This window comes from Nicotiana tabacum, chromosome 12 (assembly GCF_000715075.1).
Source record: "Nicotiana tabacum cultivar K326 chromosome 12, ASM71507v2, whole genome shotgun sequence".
In the NCBI taxonomy this organism is placed as follows: domain Eukaryota; kingdom Viridiplantae; phylum Streptophyta; class Magnoliopsida; order Solanales; family Solanaceae; genus Nicotiana; species Nicotiana tabacum.
In genome coordinates, this window is record NC_134091.1 from 20,939,265 (window position 1) to 20,954,537 (window position 15,273).

Here is a 15,273-nt window from a genome sequence, read left to right on the forward strand (position 1 = left end):
AGACCTTTAAGGACAAGAAACAGCGGCAGCAAATCCAACGAACTATTTAAGCAAACAACGAAAATTCTAGGCTTCTTTACAAATAACTAGTTCTTGAACACAAGTATAAGAATTGGATAGTTAATTCCCTTTTTTCTCTGTATCAACAGTAAATTTCATGTTTAGGTGTGAAACTTTAAAATTAATTAAAATGCATTGGTTGTTGTAGAATCGATTGTTTGACGGGTATAAATTGGACCGGAGCCTACGTATTGGCTCGAGGAGTTTTGAGGTGGGTGGATATAACCTTTTACTAAAGTGGTTCTACTCACAAAGACACGCCCACAAAGTATTTGATAAAATATTTTAAAGAGTCAACATGTGCTTAATTGGAACGAGTGAATACATGTTGACTAAGTATATTCTTGCTTAAATTTTCAGATTTTTGTGTTATTCTTATATGCTATTTTCATGTTGAAGATTATGAAGAAGAAAGAGTCTTTAGAAATATTTTTATATGTTTATTTCATTCTTATGTCATGCTTTACATTTAAGGGCACCAATATGAGCATGTACATAATGTTCTATAAAGAAAAGATTTAGACTTGAAAAAGTCACAAGGAAGAAGTTTTAGAAAGAAAAGATTTTTGGGGAGTATCCGTTATTCTGAGAAGGGGTCATCGTCCAGGCCGAGGGTCCTGACCAAGGCGTTGACTTCCTGAAACTACTTGTGCCAAAGTAGGGAGCACACGAGCCGAGGGTCTCGTTGCTGAGAATTTACTTAGCCATGCTAAGGTATGATACATAAGCGCTGAGAACCATGAAGCGAGTGGCACCTCGTGGATTGGGCCTATTCGATCAGCTTGGGATCGAACACGTGCGGATCACACAGTGACTAAGATAAAAATAAGTCAGGATAGCTGGAACTCCCGAAGCATAAAGTGAAGTATATTTTTTTTTAGATAAGAAAGAAAAAGAAAAGAATTTCTTTTAGAATATTCATAAACTGTCGTTACGCAATTATTTTTAGAATTTCGTAGAAGCTTTATATTTTCCATGCATTTAGAATCTTTGCTTGTAATATATATTTTATTAAAGTTTCGTCCCCTATCGTTGAGACTCACTGGGTACAATCGATGGTACTGACGTTCTCTTTTGAGAACCTACGTTGGTCTGCGGTACAACGTAGGAACCGGTTTTGCAGGCGAGCAAGCTACGGGTTAGGACTTCCCTCGCTTCCAGTGCTATTGGTGAGCTCAGCTTTTGTTTGTGGAGTACTCCTTTGAGTCGTCATTATTTAGTTATTTCTTTTTTTATTAGGAGAACTGGCCAGGACATTTCATGTCCTAAGCGGTGCGTCAGTTTATCAATAGAGGCCTCATAGACACTGTCGGTGGGTTAAGATTCATTATTTTTTATAATAACTTTGCAGTATTTCAGTAGTTACTATGAATAAAGTTTTGGAGTTGGTTTATTTTAGACATTCAAATTAATTAAAAGTATTTGGTTAAAGTATTGCTTTGCTGCATATAAAGTTTGAGGTTATAATAGTTTTGATAAGCGCAGATGGTTCACTCGGTCAAATTTAGCGACCGGGTGCCGGTCACGGCTTGTTCACAAAATGGGTCGTGACATTAATTGATACGAAAATAAGAAATCAATGAATTAAAAGCACATACAGTACATTATACATATTTTGATGCATCTGCAGACTGCTGTGCAAGAACGTGGTACAAAACTTCATTCTTAAGACCTAATTATTCAATAGATACAACAAGTTGATCTAAAAGAGTATATTAGAAGGGAAAAACTTGAAGAAACTAGAGAAACTTTTTAGGCTAAGAAAAGCATGAGCAAACATATGACCAAGTTGAACTTGTGCTGGGGTAGTGAGATGAATACCATCTGGACCCAGTTCTAGTCCCTTAGCATCTATTTTGACCACATTTGGGACATTGATAGCCAACTGAGTTGCTCTCACTTCTTCTATATATGGCCCTTTAAATGGCTCCTTCGGGTATGGAAGGATAACCTGTCAATAAATAAAAGTTAAATCCTAACGTATATAATCAAGAAAATATGAAAGAATTAATGCAAGTTATATATTTGGTCGGTAGGCCAAAAATAATGACATTCGTCAATTAAATATAATATATATTATCCCACAAGGGTTGACTGAGTTGGTTGAGCGAATGGTTTCCCATACGGGAGACCTGGGATCGTTTCCCCTCACCAGTAGCCTCCTCAGTCAGAGCTCGTTGCACCGGACTTGTCTAATGCGGTTTATATCTCCTATGTGGTTTGCGAGCTATTACATAGTGAGCAGGTTACCCAGTGCGCACCTGAAGGATAGCGGCTGCGGATTTCCTTGGGAATGTTTCAAAAAGTATGTATATTATGCCCTAATATACAAAAAATATACATTCTGCCGGTTATTATATTTTGCAGCAGTTTGTACAATATAGTTTTCCAAAGAATAATTAATACGTACCTGCAAAATGGGGAGATTAGGAGAATTCAAATCAGTGCGCAAGTCATGAATGAATTTCTCCAAGTTGGTTTTATATACTTTTGATCCATTCCCACCTTTTACATCACTCTCCCCATGATACCACAATAACCCCCTAATAATTCCTCCATCTTTTTCAGCAGATTTGGCTCTTTTAACCAAATCATCATAAGGTAAAGACCCACGGTGCCATTTAGAAAGAGGAGTCCCTCCTCTAGCACAAGGTACTAAACCTATAACCCCAAATTCTGAATCTTTTTTAAGGATCTCATTAGCAAAAGCCATACCAGGGCCAAGTCCACAACTTGCTAAGCAATCAATTCCATAATTCATAGGCTCATGTGCTTCTTCCCATTTTAAAGCAGCATTAAATCGTAAAATCTTTTGGTTTGGTTTACATTCTTGAGGCACAAAACCATTCCAAACTTTGGTAATAGTTCCTTCTGTTGAAACTTCTTTAGTAACTCCGCCACGTCCAGCCATGTTGCTTTGCCCTGCTAATAAAAATATTTGTAAATTATTTTTGCCCGTATTGTCACGTTCCTTCACTTTCTTTGGACTCATCAACCAACATAAGTTTGAAACTAGTAAAAGAAATGTTAAGATCAGAATAACTTCGTCACGTTTATGCTTCAACATATTGTACCGACTCTTTTAGGAGGTGAACTTGAAATCCCCTAAACAAATATTCTTCCGGTTTTAAATATTTTAGGACAACAGAAGCAGTTGAATGCAGAGGAATAAGATTTTGTTTTGGAATCTATTTTTCTTTGTTTAGGAGGATTGATATGCCCACGTTCTACATATGATGCTAATTTGTAACATTATTATACTTACTTTTTTTAGTGAATGCACTTAATTCCGTCACTTCCTTCAATAATGGCTGAATGAAATGCATAGCTTAAATGGTTTCTTTAAAAAGCAACGAGAGGAATTAACTTTTGAATTGCTATTTATATTTTATAATACATTTGTTAGCAAAAGGTTGATTATATGCTTGACTTAAAAATGTGGTGAAAGTTAGATAGAAAAGTTAAATTTATGAAAATCTTTCCAATTATGTAGTGGGAGATATTTATGCATAATGCTAGGCTGTATTCATTGCATTTATCTTCTAACATGTAGATTATTGAACATGAGTAGATTATCTCAAGTACATCTGCATAATCCTTACATTTATGCTCTGTATAAAAGTGTGAAATGGTTCTTCTCTTTCTTTTAGGGATCTTTATATAACATATAATACATAAACTATGTATATATTATACTTTCACCTATTATATTTTAGATGAAGTGGTTGTGTAGACAGCTATTTGGGTTAATTCTCTTTTCTTTTACTATTTCACCTTTTTCTTGTGAAGAGTAAAGTATCCGTGTCAATAATTTACTTCTACTGAATATAGGATGATATAAATGATTCCATTAATAAAAAAAATTGATGAGAAATAGTTCTAATAATCTTATAAGAACAACGTACCATAAATTTATCAATTCGGAGTCCAAAATTACCATTAACAGGAGAAAAACATTAGGGTGAATTAGTAATCGTTTACAAAACTACTTCTCATGTGTTCCTCTTTTTAAAAGGGTATAAGGATGGTTATTCGGTACCTATTAGCCCGACTAATTTGTATTCGCGTTGCATAGAACCTACTTATAAGGGAAAAGTGTTACTTAATCTAATTTATCCTACCAAGTTCTTTAGTGGTTTCTCATGTGTCTCGCTTGAAATAGAGTTTACACACTTACTTAAATATAGTAAGAATTATTATACTAGACAATTGAAACTACTTTACACTGTAATATACATTACAACTAAAATAATGAAATTACATTATAATAATAATTACAGTGAACCAATTACCCAAAAGGATTATAGTTTGAACCAACTACCCGAATTATTCATCTTATACATTTTTGGACATATCAAAGCAACAGCTCTAGCAGAGGTGCGTCGTAATACATTTTTGCAGTGTGTCCATTTTCATATTTTGTCTCTTTTTACAGAACCTTTGTAAATACACTCCTCCAATTTCTAATCTTGCAGACTCATGGGCCATTTTGTGTCCCAAATTAGTCCTCCAATTACCTCATGTGTTACAAACTCTGAGGAAGAGAGTGTAACGACCTGACCGGTCGTTTTGAGAATTAACGTCTCGTTCGGCGATATAAGGTCTCGAGCAGCTTCGTATTATGTGTTATGACTTGCGTGTATGGCCGAGTTTAGTTTTCGGATGATTCGGGATCAATTTGGGAGGAGGATTCCTGTTTCAATTTGGGAGGAGGATTCCTGTTTAGAAGTTTAAGTGGTAAGAGTTGACCAAGTTTGACTTTTGTGTGTTTGACCCTAGAACGGAGTTTTGAGGGTTCTGTTAGGTCCGGATGGTGATTTTCGACTTGGGCGTAAGCCCAGATTTGCATTTGGATATCTCTAGAAGAATTCGGCGCTAATTGACAAAAGTTGAAAATTTGAAGGTTTGGAAAGTTCATAAATTTGACCAAGAGTTGACTTTGAGGATATCGGATTCGGATTGTGGTTGCGGGAATTTGCATAGCCTCATCATGTTATTTGGGACGTGTGTGCAAAATTTGAGCTCATTACGGGTTGATTTGATATGTTTTGACGCGAGTTTTGGAAGTTGAAAGTTCAAATTTCGTTTAAGTTCGAATTAAGGTGCGATTCGTCGTTTCGATGTTGTTATGTGTGATTTGAGGCCTCGAGTAGGTCCGTAATATGTTATGGGACTTGTTGGTATATTCGGACGGGGTCCCGGGTGGCTCAAGTGAGTTTCGGACGTAGTTCAGATCCTTTCAAATGGTTTTTTGCATTTCTGGTTTTCTGCTGTTACCGGTTGCTTCTGGTGTTTTTCGCAATCGCAAAGGTAAGGCCGTGATCCCGGAAGGTGTTTTGGTCTGTTGTGGAATTTTCTCTCTACGTTCGCGTGAGTAAGAACGCATTCGCATAGGGAGGGGTTGGATTTCATCGCGTTCGCAACTGCATCTACGCGTTTGCGTAGTGTTATGGGCTGAGCTGGTCAGGAGGAAGGTTTCCTCTTCGCGTTCGCGATGTTGTTCCCGCGATCGCGTAGTTTTGTGGGCTTTGTGTATCGCGTTCGCGAGACTAGTGTTGCGATCACATAGAGTAATTCAGAGATAATGTATTTTTCTTCTTCGCGATCGCGATTCATTAATTCGTCGAGTGATTATAAAGTACTCTATTTCGAAGGTTTCAACCATTTTTGCATATTTGGAGCTATGGAGTTCAGATTGAAGCGATTTTTGAGGTGATTTTCAAGGGAGTGATTGGGGTAAGTGATTCTTACTTAATTTTGGTTAAATTTCATGTTTATGTCTTTGATGTTATCATTTAATCAGTGATTAGTGTTGAAATATTGGGGGTGGAAGGAGGAAAGTTCTTATGCCGAATTTTGGAGATTTGAGCGAGATTTTGGTATCATATTTGTGTAATTGTTGTATGGTTGGACTCTATATCGAATGGATGTTCGGTTTTTATAATTTTGGTCAGGTTCCGAGATGCGGGCTCGGGTCGACCTTTTGGAGTGATTGTGTCATGTGTCATGTGAAGGCCGTGTATGCGAGGTGACGAGTACGTGCTCGGGCTTATTTATAAAAATTTGACCGTTTAGGGTTCTTAAGTTCTTGTGTTCATTAGATATGAAATTGTTTATCATGTTAAATCCCTCATTGACTAAATTTACCCTTACATGTCTTAATTAAAATTAATTGCTCCATGTTCTACCCTTATTACCGATTAAACTCTTATGTGCGTTAACTGAAGTTGTCGCCTCTTTTATCGCCATGCTATCTTTCCGTAATTTCTTAACCTTAATTGAAATCATTATATCTCTTCTGTAATTGCTTAGCCTTAATGGAAGTTTGTTACCCCTTTCACTGTTGACGTATTCTTATTTAGGGTGATTGATTCATGTTATCTCTCTTGTTGTCGAACTGCACTTTCGTGGAATCATTATTACACATTACCTCTCCTTTGTTGAACTATTCTTGTTGAGACTATTATTTCATGTTGTATGTTTCTCTATGAGTTTGTTCTTCTGTTTCTTTGTGTTCTGAAGTTCTTGTGTTGATTTACTTGTCGTATTTTCGTGTTATTATTGTTGTTGCTGTTATATTCAATGTTGTTGAGCCGAGGAATATACGTGGTTGTGATATTGAAACTGTTTTTAGGAAATGTTATGGCATGTAGGCACATATTATGAAAGTCATTTATTTGAGTTGTTATGTTTTTGGCATATGTGTCTTGTTAAGAAAATGGTTATGTGTTTGCACGAGGTTTCTGTTGTGCGATTGTTATTGTGTTGCACGAGATTTCTGTTGTGCGGTTGTTATTGTGTTTGCACGAGATTTCTGCCGTGTGGTTGTTATTGTGTTTGCACGAGGTTTCTCCCGTGCTGTTGTTATTATTGATACGCATTCGGTGGTATAAGGTGTAGGTGTTGAAACACATGCGGTGAGATAAGGTGGGTTTGAAACGCGTGGCAAGTAGGGGAACTACTAGAAGTCATGCGGTGTGATAAAGTGGGCTAAAATGCGGGATGCTATTTTGGGAAAAATAATTTTTAAAACTAAATATAAAGGCTCCCGCAGTGATATAAGAAAAGTTATAATTCATTTTACTATCTGAGACTACAAGGCGGTACCTCGGGAGGGCTCTTGTTGTCATTTCCCATTTTCTATGCACTTGTCTTTGATTGTTATTTTCCTTAGCATACTATTATTATTTTCCTCCGTGTTACACTATTTGCTCAGTTCTATGTAGCTAATCTTGTTGTGTTGGTCGTTGCTTCAAACTTCATTGTTGCTTTTATTATACTGTACATTTCGTGGTGATCATTTCTTATGCGTCATTCATTGTCTCTACTCTTATTTGCTGACTGGAATTATGGTAGAATACTTGCACAAGAATACACGTAATTAAATCACCCATATCAGTTTTAAAATATGAATCCTAACGACATTAACCATTATACTTACTCTTGTCTTCTTGCTTTCTGTGTGAGGATTAATCTATTGGCACGTGAGTCGTCTATGCGGTTATGAGTTGTAATGTGGGCATAAGATGCCAAGTGATTAGGGTCCATGAATCGGGACCCGTGAGCTATGATTATGAGGTTCGGTACCTCGTGGAAATGCTTGAACAGATCCGGTGTGAAAGTGGTTGTTCTTATTGAGTTGTTGTTGGTTTCCCTTTATTTGATTTCCCCGGACTTAGATTATGATCAGTTACTCTACAACACTATTACTTGACTGCTTCATGTTGAATATTTTTATTACTAGTGTATCATTGCAAGTGTTGTTATATTCCTTACCCTGCTTAGCTTTATATTAATATTATTTCTTTGTTAGTTCATCTACATACTTGTTCATGTTGTTTAGTCCGGTAGGTGTCTTGATTGTCCATTGTCACTACTGCACTAAGGTTAGTCTTGATACTTACTGGGTACCATTGTGATGTACTCATACTAAGCTTCTGCATATTTTTTTGCAGATTCAGGTGCCACGATTGTTGTTGATTATTAGCTGGCTGGTCGAGCTGTAGACTCAAGGTAAGCGTGTCGTCGCGTTCGCGGGCCTCGGAGTCACTTTCTGATATTTTCATTGTACTGTTTAATTTCATTCAGAACAGTTGCAGTTAGGGATTTTCTAGCAAACTCAGTAGAACTTATGACTTGTACACCGGTTTTAGGAATTGTAAGTTATGTATAAAGAATTTCTATTTCATATTTATCATTGATGGTTGAATTCTTCTATTAATTTAGTAAGTGTTAGGCTTACCTAGTCTCAGAGACTAGGTAATATCATGACATCATACGGAGAAAAATTGGGGTCATGACAAATTGGTATCAGAGCTCTAGGTTCATAGGTGCTATGAGTCATAAGAGAGTTTAGTAAAGTCTTGCGGATCGGTACAGAGACGTTTGTACTTATCTTTGAGAGGCTATGGAACTACTAGGATAGCTTTATTTCTTTCGTTCCTATCGTGCGAGTTTATTGATCACGTAGTTTGAACCATTGTCATTTTATTCTCTCACAAATAGTGAGGACACGAGCTGTAGTTACCGACGACGCTGCCCCTAGAGCCGGTATTGCTAGGGGTTGGGGCAGAGGAGGAGCACATGCTATAGCTAGAGCACCTGTCAGAGCAGTTGTTGAGGAGTCGACAATATCATTATTTCATTATCTAAATTAGTTTCATATAGTTATATTTATTGTATGAAATTATTTTTGCTATATTCGAGCAGTTCGGAGTTGAAAAATCGAGGGAAAGGCCTTCTAATTGATTGATTGAGCGTGGTTTGAGGTAAGAATCTTGCCTAACTTTGTGTGGGAGAACTATCCCTTAGGATTTGAGTCATTTGTGCTAATTGTGTCATGTGAAGGTTGTGTATGTGAGGTGACAAGTACGTACTCGAACTTATTTGTGGAAATTTGACCGTTTACAGCTCTTAAGTTCTTATGTTCATTAAATATGAAAATGTTTGTCATGTTAAATCCCTCATTTACTAAAGTCACCCTTATGTGTCTTAATTGAAATTGCGTGTCATGTTCTACCCTTATTGCCGATTAAACTCTTAAGTGCCTTAACTGAAATTGTTGCTTCTTTTATCGTCATGCTATCTTTCCGTAATTGCTTAACCATAATTAAAATCATTATTATCTCTTCCGTAATTACCTAGCCTTAATGGAATTTTGTTACCCCTTTCATTGTTGACGTATTATTATTTGGGGTCATTGATTCATGTTATCTCTCGTGTTGTCGAACTGCACTTTCGTGGAATCATTGTTACATATTACCTCTCCTGTGTTATACTATTCTTGTTGAAACTATTATTTTCCTGTTGTGTCTTTCTTTGTGAGTTTGTTCCTCCGTTTCTTTGTGTTCTAAAGTTCTTGTGTTGATTTACTTGTCGTGTTATTGTTGTTATTGTTATTGTTGCTGTTGTGCGGTTGTTATTGTGTTGCACGAGGTTTCTGTCGTGCTATTGTTATTATTGATACGCATGTGGTGGTATGAGGTCTCGGTGTTGAAATGCATGTGGTGAGATAAGGTGGGCTTAAAACGCGTGGCTAGTAGGAAAACTACTAGAAGCCATGCGGTATGATAAGGTGAGCTAAAACGCGGGATGCTATTTGGGAAAAAATAATTTTTAAAACTAAATATAAAGGATCCCGTGGTGATATAAGGAAAGTTGTGATTTATTTTACGATTTGAGACTACGAGGTGGTACCCCTTGAGGGAACTTGTTATCATTTCCCTTTTTCTGTGCACTTGTCTTTGATTATTGTTTTCCTTAGCATACTATTAATTGTTTTTCTCTGTGTTGCACTATTTGTTTAGTTCTATGTAGCTAATCTTGTTGTGTTGGTCGCTGCTTCAAACTTCATTGCTGCTTTTATTACACTGTACATTTCGTGGTGATCATTTCTTATGCGTCATTCATTGTCTCTACACTTATTTATTTACTGAAATTATGGTAGAACACTGGAACAAGCATACACATAGTTAAATCACCCGTATCGATTTTAAAAGGTGAATCTTGACGACATTAACCATTATACGTACTTTTGTCTTCTTGCCTTGTATGTGAGGATTGTTTTATTGGCACGTGAGTCATCCATGAGGTTACTAGTTGTAATATGGGCACAAGATGTCAAGTGATTAAGGTTCATGAATTGGGACTCATGAGTTGTGATTATGAGGTTCGGTACCTCGTGGAAATGCTTGAACATATCTGGTGTGAAAGTGGTTGTTCTTATTGAGTTTTTTTTGGTTTTTCCTTTATTTGCTTTCCCCCGGACTTAGACTGTGGTTAGTTACTCTACAACATTATTACCTGACTGCTTCCTGTTGAATATTGTTGTTACTATTGTATCATTGCAAGTATTGTTTTGTATTCCTTACCCTGCTTAAATTTATATTAATATTGTTTCTATGTTAGTTCATCTACACACTTGTTCAGGTTGTTTAGTCTGGTAGGTGTCTTGATTGTCCCTCGTCACTACTCCACTGAGATTAATCTTGATACTTACTGAGTACCGTTGTGATGTACTCATACTACGCTTCTGCACATTTTTATGTTGATCCAGGTGCCACGATTGTTATTGATTATTAGCTGGTTGGTCGAGCTGTGGAGACTTAAGGTAAACCTGTTGTCGCGTTCGTAGGCCTTGGAGTCACCTTCTGATATTTTTATTATACTGTTTAATTCCATTCTGAACAGTTGCATTTAGGGATTTTCTAGCAAACTCAGTAGAGCTTATGAATTGTACAACCGATTTTGGAAACTGTAAGTTGTGTATAAAGAATTTATATTTCATATTTATCATTGATGATTGAATTCTTCTATTAATTTAGTAAGTGTTAGTCTTACCTAATCTTAGAGACTAGGTACCGTCACGATATCCTACGGAGTTAAATTGGGGCCGTGACAAGTTGGTATCAGAGTTGTAGGTTCATAGGTGCTACGAGTCATAAGCGAGTTTAGTAGAGTCTTGCGGATCGGTACGGAGACGTCTGTACTTATCTTCGAGAGGTTACAGAACTATTAGGACAGTTTCACTTCTTTCATTTCTATCGTGCGAGTTTATTGATCTCGGAGTTTGAACCTTTGTCATTTTATTCTCTCACAAATGGTGAGGACACGAGCTGCAGTTACCGACGATGTTGCCCCTACGGCCGGAATTGCTAGGGGCTGGGATAGAGGCTGAGGAGGAGCATATGCTACCGCTAGAGAACCTGTCAGAGCAGCCGTCGAGGAGCCGCCAATATCTTTTTCTGTCACTATAGAAAAAGCTAAGACATTTTTAATATGCCCAAATTGAGTTGTGCATTGCGAAGGATCTGAAGCAATTTGAAAAGAAATAAGCCAAAAAAACAGTCAATTCGTCCATGGAGTTTCTTTCACACTACTTAATTTTTTAAGTTCATCCAATCACATGCAACATCCCTCATCCCCTTCCCAATGAAAAAGTTTGGAAGTGAAGTTTTCATTGGTCATTTCCAAGGAGAAAAAAAAAAAGAAACATTTTAACTGGGCCTAACAATTTCCGTTAAGGAATAGAGTTGCCGTCACTGACTACCCTTTTTCCCGTTAAAAAAAGGATTTCAATGAGCCTTAGACAATAGGTGTCCAACTTTAGCAAACTTAAAAGGACGATTGCTGTATATAAAGGATTAACTTAAACCTGGCCTTATACATAGCGGACCATTTGGGTCTTTTCCTCTGCTAGATAGCTATGAATATAAACTCTTTAGTTCTTATGGTTGGGTGTGGTCGTGAGTTTTCTTCATATTTATTGAAATTTTAATGATTTTTAATATAAAAAAATTTCTCCACACTGAAAAAGTGAAAATAGTGAGTTTCGATTAACTAAATTCTAACGAAAACAAAAGGTGTTGAAGTTATTGTAATTCACAATTGGTGCTTTAATTTCAGCTCCCAAGAGCAATTACACTCATCATAGCTACTTTAAATATTTCTATAACAAACAAGACAATCGTCTTTTTCCTGTGTGTGATTTTATCAGACTCGGACTCCATTAAGGAACAGTTGATACGTGACGGATATGAACATAAATGCATAAAGAAGAAACCAAATTGTGTTAAAAGCAAACATATTATGCATCTTTAATTTGATGCATGCACTCAAACACATTAGCTAGACTGCTTTTACTACTGTATATAATATATCACTTTATTTGAGGCCTCGTTATACAAGGATCAGCAGAAAGATCTAAGAGAATATATTAGAAGGGAAAAACTTGTAGAAACTAAAGGTTGTCCTCGATCTGAAATTCTTTAGGCTCAAAAAAGCATGTGCAAACATACGACCAAGTTGAACTTGTGCTGGCGTAGTGAGATGAATGCCATCCGAACCCATTTCTAGTCCCTTAGCGTCGAACTTGATCACATTTGAGATGTTAATTCCCAATTGAGCTGCTCTCACTTCTTCTATATATGGCCCTTCAAATGGCTTTTTCGGGTATGGTAGGACGGCCTGCGATATAATTAAAAAACGAATTTAAGATCTATACATTATTGACGTTGTACAAATATTTCCACAAATAAGTCATTTATAAAGTAATTATAAGAAAATCTCAATACCAAAAGCTGGTGATTTACCAGCCATATATCACTATTCAAGCAACACTAATAGGGTAAAAATAATTACTGGATAATGTATATAACCTAAATCCTTGAACTTTTATTACTCATATAATAAACAGAAAGTCAATCCTGAAGGAATTTTGAAATATTCCACAAACATAAAAGCATGAGTTAGAATCCAAGTTATTATATCACATATCACCGCCAAGGCTTATAGTCGAGTAGTACCGGTGGAAGCCTCTCACAACGGATGTGGGTTCAATACTCATTTCTCACCCTTCCCTTCCCCTTCTCGTTCCCTAATCCCCGATATAGTAACAACAACAACCCATTAGAGTCTCACAAGTGGAGTTTGAGACGGGTGGTGTGTACGAAGATCATATTCCTTGCGTGGGGTAGAGAGGCACATCCCCGATATAGTAGTAGAAAAAAAAAATGAAAATTATCATAGATCTAAGATTAAACATCTTATTAACATAGTATGATCAAGAAAAAGAGAAGGAATGTGTACCAGCAAAATGGGGAGGTTAGGAGAATGCAAATCACTACGCAAATCATGAACAAATTTCTCAAAGTTGGACTTGTACGAACTTGATCCATTCTTTGTTCTTATATCACCCTCACCATGATACCAAAGCAATGCCCTAAAATTTCCTCCATTTTTTTCAGCTAATTTTGCTCTTTTAATCAAATCATCATAAGCATAAGACCCACGCCTCCATCTATACAAACCAGTCCCTCCTCTTGCACAAGGTACTAAACCTATAACCCCAAATTCTGAATCTTTTTTAAGAATTTCATTAGCAAAAGCCATTCCAGGGCCAAGTGCACAACTTACTAAGCAATCAATCCCATAATTTAATGGCTCGTGTGCTTCTTCCCATTTTTTAGCAACGTTAAATCGTAATATTTTTTTATTAGGTTTACATTCTTTAGGCAGAAAACCATCCCATACTTCGGTAATATTTCCTCCAATAAATTTTCTAATGGCTCCGCCACGTCCTGCCATATTGCTTTGTCCAGCTAATAAAAATATTTGTACGTTTTTTCCCCTAGTATTGTTACACTCCTTCACTCTCTTGGGACTCATCAACCAACATAAGTTTGAGATAAGTAAAAGAAATGTTAAGATCAAAATAATTTCTTCACTTTTGTGCTTCGACATATTGTAATGACTCTTTTGGGAGGTGAACTTGCAATACTTGAACAAATACTAAATGAAGTGTTTGTTTTGGAATCTTTTTCATGCCCACGTTCTATGTATAATGCTAATTGTAGCATTATGTTACTTCCTTTTTTATAATGAATGCACTTACTTTCACCACTTCCATCGGTAATGGGTCAATGAAATGCATTTCTTAATTGCTTTCTTTAAAAACCAACTAAAGGAATTAACAATTGAATTGCTACATATATTATATAGAAAATAGTAGCAAAAGGTTGATTACATTTTTTACTCAAAAGAGATGGTGAAAGCTAAAGATAGAAAATAGAAATTAATGAATATCATTCCAATCATGTTGGGGAGATATTAAGCTTAATGCCAGAATGGATTCATTGCATTTATCATCTTCCCTCCTCTAGAAAATACACGCAATCCTTTTATTTATTCTCTGACCTTACCATCTTTAATTTGTTTCAACTATAAGATTGGATGATAGGAGACAAGTTTGCAAATAAGTATAGGAGAAAGCTGTTGGGGCAACAACATAGTATTTGCACAAATGGCATTTTTGTAAAGGTAATCATTACTTCATTAGCTCAATGAGATAAACTTTTATCTTTTATTGTAGTTGAATGATTCTTTTAAACGAAAATTAGCCAACTAAATTAACGGGAGATATGATTGAAATAGTGGCTTTAAAAAGGCCAGATGGTGCAATAATAAAATTAGAGGAATTTTCAGAAATTACTATTGTTTAGTGGCTATTAACTTCTTATAGCTACCATATAAATAATTACTTTCTGTAGCTACCTTTCAGTTATTATGGTAATGTATTTGGTGTATTCGAGCTACTGTATTCATGAATACAATAGCAAAAATCGACTAAAAAATAGGGCAGTCCAGCTGTCAGCCGCTGTATTCACATATATTCATACAATGTATTCATGAATACAACGTAATAATAGGTCTCTTTAGTTGTTTATTAACGGAAAGCTGCTAATTTAAAGGGATACACTCCTAATATAACTCACCTAAATCAATTATAACACACAACATTATCAATCCAATTAAAGAGAACATTTATCAGACGCTAAAAACTAAAAAACAGAGCATTCTTCAGAGTTTCATTCCCTCTTTTTTTCTAATACAGTTCGAGTTTTTTTTTTCTGACATTGTTCGAGGTTTTGCTCGGAATTGATACAAGTATCTACAGAAATACTTTGAAATTCGATTTTCTGTATATGAATACATCATATATTTATGCCGGATACAACCTGTGATAGTAACCTACTGCCTGCATATGTCATAATAAACCTAGTGCTTGTATTCTGTTGTATCTAACAGTTGTGTTCAATGTATTCAAGTTTATTTTTATATTCACAATATTTTATTTATTCCTAATACATGGTATTACTGCTTTATTGAGTATATTTCATTGGTTGTATTCATTGATTTTTTATTTGTATTGAGAGT

General features: G+C 36.0%; 2 protein-coding genes across 2 annotated transcripts; both read right to left on the minus strand.

Annotated features, from left to right (window-relative positions):
- Nucleotides 1–1,691: 1,691 nt before the first annotated feature.
- LOC107764855 (putative carbohydrate esterase At4g34215) lies at nucleotides 1,692–3,244 on the minus strand. Its single transcript, XM_016583448.2, has 2 exons — nucleotides 2,471–3,244; nucleotides 1,692–2,011 (listed from the first exon to the last, which is right to left on the minus strand). Exons 1-2 carry the CDS (start codon nucleotides 3,125–3,127, stop codon nucleotides 1,763–1,765), a joined length of 906 nt encoding a protein of 301 aa, XP_016438934.1. The 5' UTR covers nucleotides 3,128–3,244; the 3' UTR covers nucleotides 1,692–1,762.
- An 8,864-nt stretch (nucleotides 3,245–12,108) lies between these two features.
- LOC107764846 (putative carbohydrate esterase At4g34215) lies at nucleotides 12,109–13,801 on the minus strand. The gene is made up of 2 exons (XM_016583436.2): nucleotides 13,147–13,801; nucleotides 12,109–12,525 (listed from the first exon to the last, which is right to left on the minus strand). Exons 1-2 carry the CDS (start codon nucleotides 13,798–13,800, stop codon nucleotides 12,262–12,264), a joined length of 918 nt encoding a protein of 305 aa, XP_016438922.2. The 5' UTR covers nucleotide 13,801; the 3' UTR covers nucleotides 12,109–12,261.
- Nucleotides 13,802–15,273: the final 1,472 nt, after the last annotated feature.

Excerpts from the sequence above, each read along its gene's own strand:
- LOC107764855 (XM_016583448.2), bottom strand. The coding sequence starts at position 3,127 with ATGTTGAAGCATAAACGTGACGAAGTTATTCTGATCTTAACATTTCTT. Across the intron at positions 2,012-2,470 it reads CTAATCTCCCCATTTTGCAG|GTTATCCTTCCATACCCGAA; the intron begins GTACGTATTAAT and ends ATTTATTGACAG.
- LOC107764846 (XM_016583436.2), bottom strand. The coding sequence starts at position 13,800 with ATGTCGAAGCACAAAAGTGAAGAAATTATTTTGATCTTAACATTTCTT. Across the intron at positions 12,526-13,146 it reads CTAACCTCCCCATTTTGCTG|GCCGTCCTACCATACCCGAA; the intron begins GTACACATTCCT and ends ATTATATCGCAG.